The sequence below is a fragment of the Anabas testudineus genome, chromosome 5 (assembly GCF_900324465.2).
Source record: "Anabas testudineus chromosome 5, fAnaTes1.2, whole genome shotgun sequence".
In the NCBI taxonomy this organism is placed as follows: domain Eukaryota; kingdom Metazoa; phylum Chordata; class Actinopteri; order Anabantiformes; family Anabantidae; genus Anabas; species Anabas testudineus.
In genome coordinates this window covers 19,377,904-19,396,800 of record NC_046614.1, presented here as the reverse complement: position 1 = coordinate 19,396,800, position 18,897 = coordinate 19,377,904, and the positions used below count along the sequence as shown (strand labels likewise).

The following is an 18,897-nucleotide window of genomic DNA, read 5'->3' as shown; positions in this document are numbered from 1 at the left end:
TTTTGGAGCGGCCAAGTCAGAGCCAAGACCTTAAACCAATATGGAACGACTTGAAGAGAGCCACACACGACCATGAAATTCCAAAAGGTTCACATTATTTTTCTGGCCACTGTACATAATATTTCTGTGATTCATCAGTCAAACTCTGGCTGGTAATATCATTGCCATTATATTTGTTTTGGCTCTGACATTTCACTACAAATTGTACTTAGGGTATACCATCATTATTATTGGGTGCAGCTGGATAGTGCTGTGGTAATATCATAGCCCTCCATGCAGGAGACTTCCTTGCCTAAGGAGGTCTACTAAATGTAAATGATCAGTTGTGATTTTTTTAGGATCACAGCCCAGTTTTGTTTGACAGCTGATATTTAACTAGTCTGATGTGAAATCTGTGAGCGTCGATGTAAAATGGAAAAAGTGACAAAGAGCAGCTGCTGAGATCATTCTTATAAATTAAAATTTTAAGAGACATAATTGTCTGCTCATGAACAATAAATTGCAATTTTAAGAATGAGTTTCAAACTCAAAGGCATAAATAAGTACACTACTCCAAACTAAATCCAATACTGCCCTCTAGAGGTAAACGATTGGGGTGTGTTTCCTTACACTGAAAGTATGGGTACTGTTAATGTAAAAGTTCTGCTTTTACATGTTGCTGTATGCTGAATAAAATCAGGAAAACGCACTGTAAATAGGCTATTTGATATAAAATGTCCCACATGAGTCTGATTCTATTAAATAAGACATCACTTGATTGATTTTGCTCAATAATTCCTGTAAACACTGATGATTGTTGTCCAACTGTTTTATAGGACTGCAGCTGATGATTATTTTCATTACGGATTAATCTGTCATGAAAAGAAATAAACTCAAGTAAACTCCATGACTGCCGACATATTTTATCAGATGTTAACACATTTACATGTTGTTTTTAAACTCGGGTTCGAGAGTTTAAGTAGCTAACTTAGCTAACTAACTAGCGTTAGCTAAGATTAAAACATGAATGATTTCCTAGGTTATAATACTCAAACACTGGAAATAAAGCAAAGCCTTCGTGAATTCAATTAAAACACTAAGCTTACGTTTACTGCCCTTTATACCTTTTTGTTTCCCACTATAACAAAATTGTGTCTTACGAGAGACATTAAAAATAGCTCCTAGCTTAGCGGTCAGTGAGTACGCGTACTTCGTGCGCATGCGTCGTGTTGAGTTCTTAGTTCACCAACTCTCGGAAAAAGAACAACCTTATTGTTTATTTCTTCAGAGAACAATGACACAAATAAATGGCCAAAGTCTTGATGGTTAAGCACCACAATAAAGTATCTTATACCATCTTATTGTAAAACTGACTATAAGTGTGACTGATAGTTGATAGTTCTTCTTGTTTGATCACAAGAAGAAATATCAATCGTTGAATTTAGACGCAAGATTAGTAATTATGCAACTAATTGGGGACCTCGGCTTATGCTGTTCGCTTTAGTCACGGCTGTATTGGTTAATTCAATTGGTTAATTCAATGTTAACTCATGGATGTACTGGATAAATATAAATTCAGATGACCCGTGAACAGCCCGTGCACTGGCCAATCAGATCACTGGAAATTCTGAGTCATCATTCCTACAGGATCCTGAAAGGGACAAAAGAGTTACCAATAATAATAATAATAATAATAATAATAATAATAATAATAATAATAATAATACATCGTTCTGTAGTCCGAGTTTGACAAAATAATTCTCAAAAGCCGGGATGAACTTTAAGTTAAGATTAATCTGTGAAAGAATAATCTAAGTGTAATACAATAGATAAAACAATGTGAAAGTAAAAAAATATATATCTATAAAATTACAACGTCAACACAATATGAAACTATGCAACTAGTCATAATCATGTGACTAATACCTCAAAATAAAACTATTATATAAAAACTATTCAAATGCGCTTCTGATAACAAGAACAGTGCTTTCATTTCTCAACCTGTCCACTAGATGGAGGCAAGGGGCGAAGATATCCAGCTCCATAGCGCTTCTGTTACTGCACTTGTCTATTCATACCATCTAACTCGGTTTGTTGCCCACACACTGTAATACTTTGGAAGTAGCTTACTTTAACAATTATGTTTGATAAGCACGTTGATCTGACCTATCCACAAAATATATCCAGTTCAATAATTATTTTGATATCACCTCACTGTAGGACTCCTCTGGTATATTACACATCATAACGACCATTCACAGTTGCACTTCATGGAAATCCAGTTTTATCACTGGGGCAGATTTTCATGTCAAGCACTTAAGATGTGGGTGAAGCGAGGGCGGCTGAGCAAGGATAATGGGATTTTAATTCCATTATACCCAGAGGATATGGTTTCAGTTTGGGTGTACTTAATTACAGCTCTGAATCCACGTTAGTATTGAATAGCCAAACTGATATTAGGTTAGCACTGATGCAGTTCAGTGCTCTTATTCAGGATTCATGGAAACTGTTAATCATGTCTACTACCTGCATTGTCCGTCCAAAATAAAAGTCACACATTCCAATATTTTGTTGGACCACATTTAGTTTTGATTACTGCACACATTCACCATGAAATATTTTCAATAAGCCTCTGCAATGTCTTAACATTTCTTCCCATCCAGAGATGGTGATTAATTTTTCACCAAGATCTTGTATTGATGATGGGAGGGTGGGGCCGCTGCACAGTCTTCTCCAGCACATCCTAAAGATTCTCAATGAAGTTAGTGGTCAATCCATGTGTTAAAATGATGTGTCATGCTCCCTGAACGACACTTTCACAATTTGAGCCTGTTGAATCCTGACATCTTGGTCATCCTGGAATATGCCTGTGACATCAGGGAATAAAAAATCTATTGATGTCCTGGTCATTCAGTATATTCAGGTAGTCAGCTGACCTCATTCTTTAGACACATAATGTTGCTGAACCTAGACCTGACCAAGTGCAGCAACCCCAGATCATAGCACTGCCCCCACAACTTGTACAGTATGGAAATGCCAAGATGGGTGCATCACTGCACTCGCCTCTCTCTGCCAATAATTTTACCCTTCTGAAACATCTTCTCCACAACCACAGGATGTGTCTTCTGACATGGTTGTTTAAGAAACGAGAAGCTATTCACTGAACCAGTTAGGGTTAAATAATTTGTTGCCAGCTGAAATATAATAATCCATGCAGTAATTATCCAACGGGAGGCTCTAACCTATTATCTTAGTTAAATTTAGATGGCGACTTTTTTTTAGATGGGCAGTGTATCTCTATAAAGCAGCAATTCCAAGATCATAAATGCCTCTATTTATACTTCTTCTGTCTCTTGCCAGGAGTAGGTAGTGATGTGATGTGTCTCATGATCCACTCGGACTGATCCTCACTGATAATCTAGCAGACAAATGGGGGTCACTGTTTCTCTCCCACATCAACGCTGCAAACAAAGACAGCACAAACATGAGAAGCTTGACTGTCAGAGCGGGTGAACTCAAGCTGACCCCCTCAGGCCTACAGAAGAAACACAGAAGAGCTTTCTTGATGTTCCAACATGCTGTCTTCATTCACAGCATCTGACTTCAAATGTGACATATGATGCATGCATGTTCAAATAGTTATTTAACGCGTTAAGAAATGGCAGAGTTTGTATATTAATATATATATATAAAAATGAATAGGAATAGACTTTCAATTTGTATGGTTCAAGATTTTATCTACAAAAATAGAGACAGACATCTTTCAGCTTTGGTTTTGCTTTTAGCAACCCCAGAGGAATTTGCATTAGTCAACCAGAACCTAACACCTTTATTATCGAAATTGAAAGTATATTTATCTTTAAAGTATATTCTAAAAATGTTGCAAGCACGGTGCTCTCAAATCCAGACCTTTTATAGGTTGCCAGGTGTGCATAGCCAGAAACAAGTCTCTTTAATAGAAACACTGCCCACACACTGACAAAGCAGCGAAGAGGCTCTAGAGAAGCCAACATGGTGGATTTGTTCTATCTCCAAGAAGTAAAAAAAGTGAATATAAACACAGCACAAATAAAAGATCCTGTAATTCCAGAGAAACACAGTAAATAGGTCATCCAGCTGCCTGCAAAGACCAGTCAAGACAGGTCTTCCACATGAACACATCGGTCACTCGTCACACAATCTGCATGAAGGTGAATATAAACAAGTGTTTATGTTCATGCAACACCTACGCGTTACCTAATGTCAGCTTATTTTTACATCACAGACTCTGAAATGAAATCTAAAAGCTGTAAATCTTCATGTTGAAAAGTTACATTTAAACCATAACAGACCATAAAACAGAAAGAGTCCTGTAATAAAGTTCCTGGTTAAACACCTGTGTCAGTCATTAACTTGGAGGTGTTTTAGATGCATGCGTGACTAAGATCCCATAATCCCATAATAAACACAGACATCTTATCATTGTAGATCATAGGCAGGTCTAAAAGTGTCTCTAGGAGAAACTAATGATCCCTGAGTTGATGAAGAGCTTCGCCAACTCTTTTTCTCACAGTGTCTCTCAAAGCTTCTTGGGGCTGTAGGAGGCCTCAGCAAATACTCAAAAGCAGCACAAGCAGATGGCAGTTTTCTCCACTTTCTCCACACCCACACGGATGGTTATATAAATTAATATGTAGTCATACACAGATCTGATTTCCTTTCCTGTTTCTTTTGTCCTTTCTTGGGCAAAATGCGACTAGACAAGGATGCTTAGCTGCAACACATCTCACCCTTATTATCACCGTGCTAAATAAGATAATCCTGCATTGGTCCCTGTTTTGTCGGGAGACCTCTTGGAGCCCTCTTGGAGCCTCTTGGGCCGGTCCCAGATCGCCCCCTGAACCCTACCTCGGCGCGCACTCGCTGCTGGGCGGCGCATGTGAGCGTGCGGCCGGGAACCTGTGCCGCTTGTGCGCATGTTTTCATGTGTGGACTGTGTTAGCGGTGCAGATCGGCATCATTGCATGGGTTGATGTCCAACTGGAGGAGGCGAGGATTTGCAAAATAACCGCGTTCAGAGCTCGGAGACAGCGACAGATCAGGTGGCATCATGAGCAAAGTGCAGGGTGGGATGAAATGCGTGAAATATCTGCTCTTCGTCTTCAACTTCATCTTCTGGGTAAGTCCCGCTCCTCGTTTCAGTTTTAATAGGAATCTAACGACACAACGTGATCAGTGTTGTTAGGATTTGTTGTCAGTGGAGCTGATGTTGGCACCGTGACTGTCACCTCAGCTCCACCTCATACAGCAGCTGATGTTATTCATATGGTTATTTAGGGTTTGTCATTATTCATTATTACCATTATTAACTGCTGCTGATGGGATCGTGAGGATCCACCTGCTCTGTTCACACTGTGTCTCTCACAGCTTGTGAGTCCTCTCCTGATTAATATTATCAGTCATACTTTTCATTTCAGCCATTATAAACCGCTCATCTCACATCACAGCTCTTCAAACATCCCCTGTCTTTGCAAGGTCTTTAATAAATAATGACTGAACTCTCATAATAACCTGTGATGATCTATATCGCCTGTAATGGACCATACTCCTCCAACACATACATCACTCACACCCACTGTGTCAGATCCAGTCTCCTGCTTTGACATTGTGCTGTGACTTTCCAGCTGCAGGTTTAGAAATATGTATGTGTGTTTTTTTATTTTACACACAGGGTTAATCTGTTTTGGGAACATCATGGAGAGTTTTGTTTTGGTGCCACACACAATCTCCAACTGGCTGCAGAGGCTACTTCAATTTGGATTTCCAAACTCTTTGGCTTGTTAACCCCTCAAAACAAAATTATTACACGTCTTAGAATTATCTTCAAAATATGGACTTTCTAACAAAAGGAAGAAAGAAAACCAGCAGAAGCTGTAGGACGTGATGTTACGTTGTCTTCAATAGATGCTGATGGTTTACTGCTAAATGATCATATGGGCTTCAGCTCTTGTATTGACTCATCAGCGATGTAAGACGATCACTTGTGTCACCCGCAGACAGCAGCCTCTTTGTTTAACAGTTTTGGGACTGAAAGCAGGGCTGTTGTGAGAGCCAAAAGGGGCGTACAGTACACTGTCATTTTGGGGTGCCGAGCCAAACTAGCAGCCAATGCCAGCGCGTGTTACGTCACCCAGACACTGTGAGGCTGGCACAGCCTGTGGCTGAAATGCACCATGGGAGGTGGACCACTGATGGTGATGCTGGTGTTAAGGTACCCTGGTGGTCCAGAACATGAGCTGCTTTTACAAAGTGCACTAATCTGCCAGTTTTAGTCATTTTTATAGCTTCAGACAACAGATATTAAACAAACATAAAACACAAAACAAGAAAATATTTTTTTTATATCATATTGATCATATTGATCACCAGAGCTTGAGAGACAGGTTATGATCAAATACTGGTTCTAACTTGGCTTTTAATTTGTTTATAACATTGTTTATTTTGCATAATATAAAACGTCTAAGACTAATTCTTCTTTGAAATATGCAGCATGCAATAGACTGATAAGCAGTTTGTGCTAAATCTGTGTTTTCAGTAAACATAACAGTGGCGATTTAAAGCAGATAACATTTTTAGGTGTCTCTAGAAGGTCAGGGGGATTAACTTTCTTGTTTCCATCGACTGGTTTATTTCTAGTCAAGATTGCCCAGGAGACACGATGTCCTGTTGTGACAAACCTATCAGGAACATCACACCTGATATCCTATTTTTTTAGCTTAATCTTTTTAATGTTTGATGACACTGAGAAACACTCTAACACAGTGAAGACAGTTGACTCTTCTTTTTAAAGATTTTATATGGTTATGGTAATGCACATTTATACATCATGTGATGTTTTTTCAAAGTCTAAAGGAGTTTCTTTGAAAATGTTTCATCACTCGAGAGGTGAAACTTTAACATTTCAAATAAACACATGAAAAAAACAGGCTGTGAGCATCAATAGCCACTTGCTGACAGGACAGAGACAAGAGCGCCACTTGCTGAATCTTAATCAACTTTAAATCCAGCAACAAGAACATGATGGGCCTCAGTTTTTAACTGTGAAGCGACTTCTGGGCAAACAACAGCAAAGACATCAACTGGAACGGGAACAGTCCAAGAAACTTGTAAACGTGTCATTCTGCAGATGTGTGTACTCATGACGTAGTAATAATATTTATCACTCCTCAGCTGTCAGGGCTGTTGGTGCTTGCTGTGGGACTGTGGCTCAGATTTGACCCAGAAACAGTGGAGCTACTGACAGGCAATGGCGCCCCGGATACCTTCTTCATAGGTACGTATTAGTTCGATTTTATTGTCATGTAGGAATTATTGAAATGCTGCAGGAACTACTGATACCTAAGACGTAACAACTGTGGAATGATGAATGACTGGATACTAAAAGATATTTTCCATATGCCCTCAAACTGTTCCTCCTGCAGGGCTGCACCAGACCACTTTTGTGGTGCATTGTTATAAATTAGGTGCTTGTTAACTTCCCAGGGGATGACCTGCCTCCATTTTAACCCTCTCAGAGGCTGCAGGTGTTACTGAACAGTGGTGAACAATAACTAGGCACGCTCTGCTTTCTCTTCTTTTAGATCTTTCGCCACTTTCTCTGCACAACGGAAACCCGCTTTCCTGAGTAGTTTAAATCATTATTTATATGCTCAATGAAAGTGTTTGCCACTATCACATGGGAGGATGCTGTATGAAGAGGGGAAGTGAAAGTAGACATGCAAAATGATCACTGAAAGGCATCATTAGTGTTAGTGCCCGACTTTATGGGTTACAGACCGAATTCCTCCTTTCAAAGCAAACATTGGTTTGCTTTTCCTTTCACTGGAATCACACAAAGTGATCAGACGGGCACGAACAACAGAAAATGGACCAGAGTCTCTAAATGATTCATGAACAGCTTTGCCTCTGTGCTGAAATATCTATAAATCACTTTGACTTTGGATTAATGCTGGACAAAGAGCTAATTTACAAAGCTCCCAATAAAACACACAGTAGATGATTAAAACATACAGTAGAGGAGACAAACACCCTTCAGTGCGTAGCAGCATTGCAGAGCTCCACACAATAGGGCCACTCTCTGCCGCTCTGCTCAGGAGCAGATGATTAGAATGAAGCCTATTCTTGTTACTCCAGTTTAGACCATGACCTAAAATGGTGACTTCACTTCATCAGCTCTCTGCTGCGCTTTCATGGGACTGGCTGCCTCCCTGAGGACATGGGCAGCAAGCTGGGTGAGGCAGGTGACAGGAGTCTAACTTGAACAGCATCCATCACAAAAAAAAGCTTCGTAGTATAGGTTGTTTAAACATGAGGAGAAAAAAATCACTTTAACGTAATAAAAGCATTATTTAGATTTTTTTTTATCAAAAGATGCGAAAAAACAGAGTAAACAGCATGAACTGGACACTAATGTTGTGCGTTCTACACAGTGGAGGAGCAGGAGGAAATAGAGTCATGTTGTCATGATTATCTGTGTATGCAAAGCGCAGTCAGTGAGATAATCTTTGTTCAGTTTGGTTCGATTTGACATGCAAATGTCACGGAACTCTGTTAGGGGTGTAATCGGCATAGTGATACTTGCACTTCACATACTTAGGTCAGTTTTTGAAAATTATCCTGAATCACTAAATGCTTATTCCACAAGTACATATGTGAAGGTTTCTGCACCTCACAGAGAAGCTTTACCAACCAAATACATCATCATCATGAGCTTGCTGAGCTAAATGCTGGAGCGTACAGTTTATCCACCTCTAGCAAAGAGACTAAACACAGTGATACCATAACAGAGTAAAGTGGCAGCATTCCCTCGGGGTGATTCACTTTCCATCCTGTCACCTTTGTTGCTCTGTTCTTTGGTGCATGAACATTCGTCATTTGCATCTGCAACATATAGACGGAGTGAAACTTAGTGAAACTATCAGATGTTTACATTCACCACCTGCTTCCAGCAGGGATGAAGTACAGATGTCGGACATCTGCAAGATATCAGTGGTTTCACTGAGAGGAAGTGCTACAGGAAAATGTTGCATATTAAAGTCTGTGATTAAGTGATGGAAAACATTAGCAGCCAAGATCAGTTCTGTGAAACACTTTGTATATACAGTCAAAGCTTGGCCCATTACATTTTCCATTGTTAATCCTCACACTCTGCTGTACAGTAGCATATCCCTCACTTCCAGCTCACTTCAGCACAGCTGTCTATGCACCTCGTCTTTACCTCCTCTTTTGTTCACCACCAAAACAACAGCTTGCATTCCCCCCATGTGGATTAATTAAATTGCTGCAGCGGTTGCTCTCTATGTCACTGATTAGACCCTTAGCACGGACCTGAGGGACCTGGTCCGGTGTACAGTTACAGCGGAAAGGGCTCAGTAGTGAGGGCTGGGATCAGGGGAGCAGGCCGGGGAGGTGATGACATCCAGTTGGTGAAGGGTTAGGATAAAGGCGGTGGTGGTCTAACTCTGCAGCAATCAATCTCCTAAAAAATTAGATTTGGCTTCTTACCAGGCAGATGGCATCTGTTGTAGTGCTCTTAACCTGCAGCACCATGCACAAGGTCAAGGTAATTGGAAGTAACACAAATGTATCAAAAGAGTAAAGTTAATAGTCTGTCTAAGTCCAGTGACTTTAAAATCGATCGTGATACTGCACAGAGTCACTACAACACGTGCAGATGAGAAGTTATTTGAGCTTTGACTTTGACTCATTCTAATCCTACAGATGAAATGTATTGAATTTATCAAGTGAGAAGAGAATAACACCAAAACACGCTTTAAAACAGAGACAAACATTAAAAAGTGCCAGTAGTTTGTGTCACTTCTTTAGAGTTATGGAACAGAAAATACAGAGTCTGCTGTAACAAACATGTGGAAGGAGTGGGGTCATGCTGCCATCTTCAGTTGGAGGTGTGAATTACAGTCATGTCACACTTACACTATGATTCTTAACTTTTATCAGGAACATTACACAACGTGTGCATTATTTAATTCTTTGATTTATATAAAGTAACAGCACTGTTTTCTTTGCTCAGCTGTGTACATCCTCCTCGGCGCTGGAGGTTTGATGATGATCGTTGGCTTCTTTGGTTGCTTTGGGGCCGTACGTGAGTCTCAGTGTCTTCTTGCATCGGTGAGTTAGTGCTAAGAGAGTTCTTATTCATGTGCTGTAGCGTTAAATGTTGTACAAACCCCACTTCATTTAATATTTGATGGTAGGTTATTACAGGTCTTTAATTTACGAATAATTTTACAGAATGTCCATAGAGAAATATGGAAAATACAAATATTTGGTATTTATTGTGGGGGAAACTGATTAGTGCACTTCCAGTTAATTAATTCTTGTTGAGTCCTCATTGCACAGCAGGAAAACCAACGTGAAATGTGTTTGTATGCAAACATATACATTAAATATAATGTATAATAATCTACAATATAAATAAATGTAGCTATTACAATTTCTAATAATCAATAATTTGATTAAATAAGAACGTTATATTTTGAACTTTGTTACAGCTGTTATTGATATTTTAGGCTCTTTTATAGCTTCCTTTTGCGTATTGTTGTTGTGCTTATTATTTATTGACCTGGTAAATGTGGCACAGTTATAAATTATGACTCTTGCGTACATGGAGCCCTTTTTGCAAGAACCTTCCATATTTTCCATAAAATTCATACCAAATCACTGCTGGAACTCTTTTTGTATACAAAGACCTTAAAGAAGGTAAATCAGTAAACATTTCTGTTCTGCAGTTCTTTGCTTGCCTTCTGATAATCTTTGGAGCAGAGATCGCAGCTGGTGTGTTTGGATTCCTAAATAAGGAACAGGTACAGCACCTGTATATTTCATTTATAAAACGTCAGATTGTTATTTGTCTTTTTGTAATAAATCATATGAGTAACTGTTTTTTGTGGTTGTTGTTTTTTGTTTTGTTTTTTCAAATCTACCAATAACAGATTGTTGAGGAAGTCCAAAAGTTTTACAGCAGCTCCATCACTGACGTCACCAATTCGAATGGCACCGCAGTAGCAACAATTTACCACAAAACTGTGAGTAAAAGTTGTCTTCAGTGTAAAACTTGTTGATGTATGTGCATTAAAGTTTTATTCTTTTTACATTTTCAGCTGAACTGTTGTGGAGGTTCCTCATCCGAGACGTCTAGTGCTCTTTGTGAAGACGCTCCCCCTGACATCCAGGTAAACTATTATACCTGCTGTAGCACTTAATGCACATATGGTGGCAGTATTGCACCTTATATCTACTAGAGGCACTTCAGTGTGTTTTATGATCACAGATCACTGAATCACCAGATGAACAGTTTTTCTCTTCTTTTTTTTTAGGACTGTCTGTCTGCAATAACAAACTTCTTCAATGAAAAGCTGCATATCATTGGCTACATTGGGATTGGGATTGCAGGTGTAATGGTGAGACTTTACGTCTTTTGACTGTTTGTCATAAAGTAAGACATTAAGCTCCATCCATGCTTCAAAATCAACTAAAAATTGTGTCTTATTTCAGATCTTAGGAATGATCTTCAGTATGGTTCTGTGTTGCGCCATCAGGAACAGCAGGGAGGTTATATAGATGGTGTGTTGACCACCCTCTCCCCACCACCATCGACCATCATCAGCCAGACCACGACAAGCTTACTGAACCCTTCATAATCAACCTGTCTGCCTAAGAAGGGAAACACCAAATTTAAATTCAATGTCACTTCTCATAGTCCAGACAGATCTGGTGGTGGGGGTTTACTGAAGAGCACAAACAAAGAGAGTACTTTAAATCCCGGATTCCCTCGTTCTCCACAGGCCACATTCAACACGATACGCTGGATCTTCACACCTTACCTTCAACCCCACCAGCACTGAAACACCGATTTATTTCTGTTATTTTCCTTAACACATCCTCTGCTTTTGGCACGACTCTGTGACATTTCCTGGTTTCAACATCTTGTTGCTACACTGCTGCCACGCAGGAGGCGACAGTGCTGCACTGTAGCTACAGCACACGAAGCCTTCTCTGGCACAGGAATGTCACGACTGAGGAGTATTTGCTGTAAATACAGACATCTGTGCATCTTCTAACATTATTTATTCTGTGCCCTTTCTAGCCATTACATGTCACTTATCATACTTACATACATGTGTTTTGAGGACTAGCCTACCTTTGCAGAGTGAATTTCCATTATGTGCCTATTTAGTCACAGAGAAGCCTCCAGCTATTGTACCATTTACCTTTTTCTTGTCATTTGAATCTTGTATATAACAACAGTGCTTGCTCCCTGCCACCACTCTCAAGTATTTCTACTTTAAAGCACAATAGAGGAAGTGTAGGCATGATTTCAACCCAAAGGAATAGGAAGGTCTGATGATAAACTGCCACTCTGTAAATCTCCAAATTTATCTAAAAGGTCATGAATAACACCAAGCCCTGGGCTCTTTTGGAGCATGTGTGAAGTGTAACAGTGAGCTAGTTTGCATTTTGTGTGAATTATTGTGGATGTAAATTTTGTTGGTGTGCCAATAAGATGTGAAGTATAGAATAATATAGTTATGTCATACTGTTAACCATAATAAAAACTGAATAAAATTGGGTGCTTTTATTAACAGGTTTCGCTTCAGTTTCTGTTTCCCGCCTTCGAAAGGCCTCGGTTTCTGAAGTGTGACTCGGAGCAGGTGTCAGAGGAGCGTGCCTCATCACTTTTTTTTTTTTTTTTTTTTTAAGTTTTGTGGTTGATAGTTCCTGAACAGGTCAGCGCTGTGTGGGGCCTTACGGATATGAATTAGCAGCTTGGCAGAACAGCAGTGCAATGACAAATTAGCCGACCCTGTGCAAAAGGAAGGAATCAGTAGTTCAGTTTACACATATCTAAGTCTTATTACTCTGACATACTGAAAAATCAACTGAGAAAGTTGCTTTTTAAAGTGGTAAGAAAAACAGGCGTTACTAGATTTCCATGGTTTTCATCAGGCTGTTCGGTCAATGAGTCTCCAACACAGAATAAGTGCTTTAAAATTTAATTTATATACAATATGTACAAAAGCCATCACAAACACAAAGTATAGTAACAGTCATTTTTCACATGCTCACAGTTCTACTAATAAATGCTTTTTTTGGCCAAGTGTTTTGTTTCTTCAGAGAGATATGCCTATCTATATAAGGCATAAAGTGTACTTTTACTGTAACATATATAAACCAAGGGTTACATGGACAAAAACACCTGCATATATATATATGTGCATGAATGCATCTCAAGTTTTTGCAGATATTAAGATACAAATTACAGATAACTAAATAACTGCAGGGCTAGGGTCAAGTATACAACAGGACACTTTATGGTTAAGCAAACCATGTGGTCCCGTGTTTGTGGGAAGGCTCATATTCAGACACGTTTACTGAAAATCTATCGTAACAAAAAGGTCCCTTTCCCATATGATCTCTAACTTGGGCATCTTCGTGTTATGTCCTGGAAGCCTTTGTTCCAATGTGGAGGTTTAGAAACATGAGACAGTAATGAAAAAGAATAAAAACATATAAACAAACAAACTGCAAAGTACTGCATTCAGAAAAATAAAACTAACTCACACATTTAAATAATATGAAGTGATAGAAAGAAAAAGACAAAAATATGTCTATCTCCAAAGGACTGAGCTCCCCTCCCTCACAGAGGGAAATCGAACAGCACTGTCTTGGAACAGTGACGTTGCAACTGCTAGTCCCATAACCCAGTAAGGGTAACAACTTCAAGTGCAAACATTGGCCACAACTAATTGAATAAGTCACAAAAGTGTTTTAGTGCAACACAACATACTGAAATCTTCAGTCTTTACACTTTAAAGTCTTTCTGACTCATGCAGAAAATACTTGAGTGATTTTTCTTTTGCTGTAAACTGATGTATGTAGCTGCCAGTTGTTCCAACATCTCTGAATGTCCTATGCATAGCCGGCCAGCAAACTGATACGCTCTCATGCTGAGAGGATTCTTAGAGGCGAGTTATCCAGGATGTATTCTCCAACACCAACAAAGTACATCACCTGTGCAATACCGAACAGAGGTGCTATGACGAGAGCCCGGCAGCCTGCACCTTTCAGGAAGGCAGAAGGTCCCTCCTTCCGCATTATTTTACTGTTGAGATACAGAGTGTTTGGTTTAGTTAAATAAAAGGAAGGAAGGAAAAAAATAAATAATGATTAAAGAACTATGTAACAGAGACTTAACTGTCTTACCTTACACAATCCACAACTCCACTGTAAGTCTCCTCAGTGGACCCTTTGTTCAGTGACTGCAGTCTGGTCTTCACCACTGCAAAAAGACACAGGAATATCAGACAACTATCCATCAACACAACACAGAGCAGCTACTAAAGTGGGCATGTCAAGGATCACATCATTTTTAAAACTCACCATCACAGGGGTTAACAGCCACTGCAGCAGTAGACCCTGCCACACAGCCCGAGAAGAAGGCCCAATAGAAGGGGGATGACTCCTCTGGGCTGGGTTTGCCCAGGTGGTTCAAATTGGCAAATAAGGGGAAGTAGACAATAGAAAAGGGAACATCCCTGAAAGAAATTAAAACATATTGTTTTAGACTGAAAACCGCATACAGATGAAAAAGTTCATTTGTCTCCATTTCAGCAGTAAAGAAGTGTTTCCCCCTTTATTTACCTCATCAGTGTGGCCCCCAGACCTCTGTAGAGCCCCTTAATGCCCTGGGTTTGCAGCAATTCCCTTGCGATCTGTGTAGCTGACACAGCTCGTGGTGCTGAGACCACTGTGCCAGAGTTGTAGGAGCGACTGATCACAGCATTTGTAGCCACAAGCTTTGTGTGGGACAGGATGACAGGTTTTTGCTGCTGGGACGCTTTGAACAAAAGACAAAATACTAATTAACATACACTGTGACACTGAGGGTAAAGGAGACCATCACTTAAGTAAAATATCTCAAACAGATACAGTGGCAAGAACAAGTATGTACGGAAGCTGCTGCTTACTAAGAACATTGCTAACACCACTGTATAATAAATATGACACTTTTAACCCCTTACCAAGTCTGCCAGCATCCTGGAGTTGTATCTTAAGCATTTCCATGGGGGTGGTGATAACAACCTGACACATGCCTGCAGCACAACCTGCCAGCATCTCTTTGAACACCGTCAGCCTCTTTCTGTTGAGAGACAAGAGAGGCATTAAGTAACAAGTTATGCAACAATATTTTTATGAAATAATATCATATGACGTGTTTACTTACCCATCCTTGGCAAGGTGATGGCGAAAAAAATCATTAGCAGCTAGCTTGATTGCCTTCTCAGGGGTGACAAGGGTCAGATTTACAGCAGCTCCTGAGGAAAAAACCAAATACAGTTAGCAATAAGGTCACAACTTGTTTTTCTTTTCTACTGCATATACAGAAACAGTCCCCACCACTATCATTACAACATCAGAATGTATTTAGAAAGAACAATGTTGGGGAAGTAAGGCAAGAAATGTCACATACAAATGGGTTTCAGAAGGAAAATGAGAAACAAGCATGAGATGCAAGACATCAGAAGAAATGAGTAATGGGTAACGGACATCACAAGATGTAAACACAAAGTCTGAAGTCCACTTTATAAGGGGACTTTAAAAAGGAAGTCTGTGTTACTACAGAAAGGCTACAGTAGTTTATTGACAAGAGACAAGACAAGTGAAGAGATGTTAGTGAAAGGACACAATGAACCCTTGACTGTGTGGACGGACTTTGGGCAAACTTAAAAAAAACAAAAACAAAAAAACAAACATCTGTGAGACCAACTCAAAGAAACATTAAATTAGTTCACCACAGATGAATGTTGCAAGATTAACCAAAGCCTGAAGGAACACAATCCACAGACGAGAAAAGGAAGACTCGGGACAGGTTGACAGGACAGTGAAGGTACAGCCAAGTAGTTATTGACAAGTAGTCAAATTACAGAACAAACAGGTGACAAACAAAAATGCCTATTGTTTTAAATAGAGCAATATTGTAAGAACCATTTAATGATTTGCCTCCAGCGTGGCTGCGCCTTATCGGCTAGCCTTCAATATCCCAGGGGGACCCAAGTCTGTAATATGAAAAACACAGATGCAAACAAACAGCATTCCTCACAAAAGCAGAGACCCAGACTAGAGATCTCCATATTCCTCAACAAACTACAAATAATGAACTGAAAATTCAACAGGACATGTATTTTCCTAATGATTTAATGTTGAGAATAAGTTTCCAGAAGTATTTTGTCAAAGCAACTGGAAAAGCTTGAAATTCTTGAAGAAATTTCACCTGTCACTTTTTAGATCTTTTAACAGAGTAGTGGGCATCTAACCTCTGTGTGAAGATAAGGGCTAATGCCACATGACCATGTCAGTGACCCACATGTGACCTGAACATGTTAACGACTCCAGAGGTTAAATGTCTGAGACACTGCACAAATTAGACACCTTCAGATAAGAGGTGAAACATCCTCAAGAACATCAAGCCAGCCTAGCTGCCATCAAATGGCACTTTTAGAAATATCATCACTGATAATCTCCAGAGACCAGAGGTTAAAGCTCAAGACCCACTCTGGCTGATTCTCCTTTCTAATTATTCATTATAATATTAATACTTAATTACTCCATCTCAACCATATTTTCAAGTAAATCAAGCAATCCATGCACTGGAAAATACACTATATCTGAAGACTTAGTAAAATTTAAATGTCCCCCATAGTACTCATATTCGTTCAACCTCACCAGAGACAGAGCTTACCCTCTGCTATATTTAATCCTCTTCTACATGTTCTAGCCTACTGGTAATATTCAGAAGTGTAAAGCTCTTACCTCTGTACATGCCAAAGTAGCCTTCTGATCGAACTGTCTTGACAAGGCAGTCCATCCTACAGAAGAAAGCAATGAAAACACAGCATTAATAAAATGAAGTAAAAACAAAGCAACACATATTTTACAAAGTCTTTATAATCTCCAAGCACAATTCCAGGCCAGCTGTTCACTGATATGTGAGAGACAGTAAAAGCCAGTGAAATTCCATACAAAGGCATGTCTACTCTTTTGGACCACTCATTGCAGAGGAATGTGAAGAATGAGTAAGCATAATGGTCAACAAAGTCACGGGTTTCTCTAACTACACACTGCTATACCACACCCTTCATTTGTCACCAGGGGCTTGAAAAAGTACTGGATTATACATAGTACTAGGTAAAACACAGGTTTGGCAGAGAACTGCCAAGTGTATAATATGACAACAGTTACTAAAAATACTCACATGCTCTTGTACGCCTGCTGACCTTGTCTCTGATTCTGCAACCTGGTCTTTGCTAGGTCAATGGGGAAGACACAAGTAACCCCGACAATACCAGCAAGACCTCCATTAATGAGCTTGGCTGGAAGGCTGAAAGACAACAAAAAGGAAGTCCAACAATTTAGAAGCCAACATTGTAAAAATATAATATTGAAACACTAAAGTCAAGGAAGAAGTGTAATTAGGACAAAAAGTAATAGTTAGCAGCAGTAAGTAAAACTACTTGACACTACTAGATAAATCATTTGAATCTTATCAACTTCAAACTTCTTTAATCATTGTAAACTGAACTGTTGAATAACTAAGTCACATTGTTGTGATGTCATTGTTGCAGCTAGTGTCACAACACTTTATGTGTAATAGATATACAGAAAAGGAGATGCAAAGGGCCTACCTGATCTGCTGCTGAGACATGATGACTTTCAAATAAGTGAAGACGGGCGATAACAGAAAGTGTCGTACACTCAAGAGTTCTTCAGTCAAATGAATGAATGAATGGCGTCCTGGAAGGAGATAAGGACAGGATAGTTCGTCAGATACTCAGAATATATATGCACATTTCAGAGAAGTCACAGACTTTTATGTACATGGACATGTACCCCACCCACTGCAGAGGGCCCAGCTCAGCTCAGCCAAATCACATGACTGTGATGAGGCCGAGAACGACCCAGGAAGTGGGCGTGTTCTAGTTCACATACAGGAACACCATAAAAGGACATTACCGCCTTTCATACATTGGTGATACTGATCTTCAGCAGCTAAATTTCCAAGTAACGGATCCGATAACGAGCTTTTTGTGTCGTGAACCTCGATGAACTTCGCTGTAAACTGAGCTCTGACAAATAACGCGAGAGCCAAATCGACGAGAAGGCGGTTTCTGTATCTCCTATTTGTGCAAACGTGTCAATCCGCATCTGGCTACATGTCAATTTTATGTCGAGTTAACGTTAAATTGTTCCAAATAAAACACATTCAGTGTAAAGTTGCCGGATTGTCACACAGAGCTCAAAAGCAGTGGCTAGCTTTCGGTTTCAGCATTGTTTAAGGTTAACGTTACGGTTGGCTAGTTTAGCAGGCGGCTAACACATTCATTCAGAACAATGCCAGTAAAATGCGAAGATATCCAGACGTACTTAACAACACAGAAATGGCTATTCAGTGATTTACAAATAAATGGAACATTTCACGTACCAAAAGACAGTCTGTAGTGGTTCTTTGAGTTTCTTTGGAGCGGTCTAGTCCTCTGTCGGCCTCTGCCCCGTCGTGTCTACTAATATAGTGAAGACTACAGGGACTGGAAATTTCCACTGACTGTGAGAGGGGTGGAGCTGCTACGTCCCACCAAGTCAGAATTACAACCAATCACCGCTCGGCTAATTCGCATTCCTTAATTCGATTGGCTACTTTTGCCCCCTCCCCTTGTTTCATTGGAAGGTTAAACAATCAATCAAATCCTCCCCACCAATCATATTCCTTTACATTGAAGGCTGGGATTGAAGATGAAAGACTCTATTGTTCGAAAACCACTCATTCAATGTATAAAGTGAAATGCGGTTTAAAGTAAATAGATT

At 39.7% G+C, this 18,897-nt stretch overlaps 2 protein-coding genes across 2 annotated transcripts; one reads left to right on the top strand and one right to left on the bottom strand.

Moving 5' to 3' along the window:
* Positions 1–4,940: 4,940 nt before the first annotated feature.
* On the top strand, positions 4,941–12,616 carry tspan2a (tetraspanin 2a). The gene is made up of 8 exons (XM_026346752.1): positions 4,941–5,137; positions 7,189–7,291; positions 10,049–10,146; positions 10,767–10,841; positions 10,971–11,063; positions 11,139–11,210; positions 11,355–11,438; positions 11,533–12,616. The coding sequence occupies exons 1-8, from the start codon at positions 5,069–5,071 to the stop codon at positions 11,596–11,598; spliced, it is 660 nt and encodes a 219-aa protein (XP_026202537.1). The 5' UTR covers positions 4,941–5,068; the 3' UTR covers positions 11,599–12,616.
* Positions 12,617–13,015: 399 nt separating this feature from the next.
* Positions 13,016–18,650, bottom strand: slc25a55a (solute carrier family 25 member 55a). The gene is made up of 10 exons (XM_026347271.1): positions 18,518–18,650; positions 17,721–17,829; positions 17,291–17,416; positions 16,849–16,904; positions 15,263–15,353; positions 15,060–15,178; positions 14,680–14,875; positions 14,419–14,573; positions 14,242–14,317; positions 13,016–14,140 (listed from the first exon to the last, which is right to left on the bottom strand). Exons 2-10 carry the CDS (start codon positions 17,738–17,740, stop codon positions 13,981–13,983), a joined length of 999 nt encoding a protein of 332 aa, XP_026203056.1. The 5' UTR covers positions 17,741–17,829; positions 18,518–18,650; the 3' UTR covers positions 13,016–13,980.
* Between the last annotated feature and the right edge of the window lie 247 nt (positions 18,651–18,897).

Coding starts and splice junctions, on each gene's coding strand:
- tspan2a (XM_026346752.1), top strand. CDS start 5,069: ATGAGCAAAGTGCAGGGTGGGATGAAATGCGTGAAATATCTGCTCTTC. Junction 7,292..10,048: donor CCCGGATACCTTCTTCATAG/GTACGTATTAGT, acceptor TTCTTTGCTCAG/CTGTGTACATCCTCCTCGGC. Junction 11,439..11,532: donor TTGGGATTGCAGGTGTAATG/GTGAGACTTTAC, acceptor GTCTTATTTCAG/ATCTTAGGAATGATCTTCAG.
- slc25a55a (XM_026347271.1), bottom strand. CDS start 17,740: ATGTCTCAGCAGCAGATCAG. Junction 14,318..14,418: donor GGCTGTTAACCCCTGTGATG/GTGAGTTTTAAA, acceptor GTCTTTTTGCAG/TGGTGAAGACCAGACTGCAG. Junction 14,141..14,241: donor GGAGTTGTGGATTGTGTAAG/GTAAGACAGTTA, acceptor GTATCTCAACAG/TAAAATAATGCGGAAGGAGG.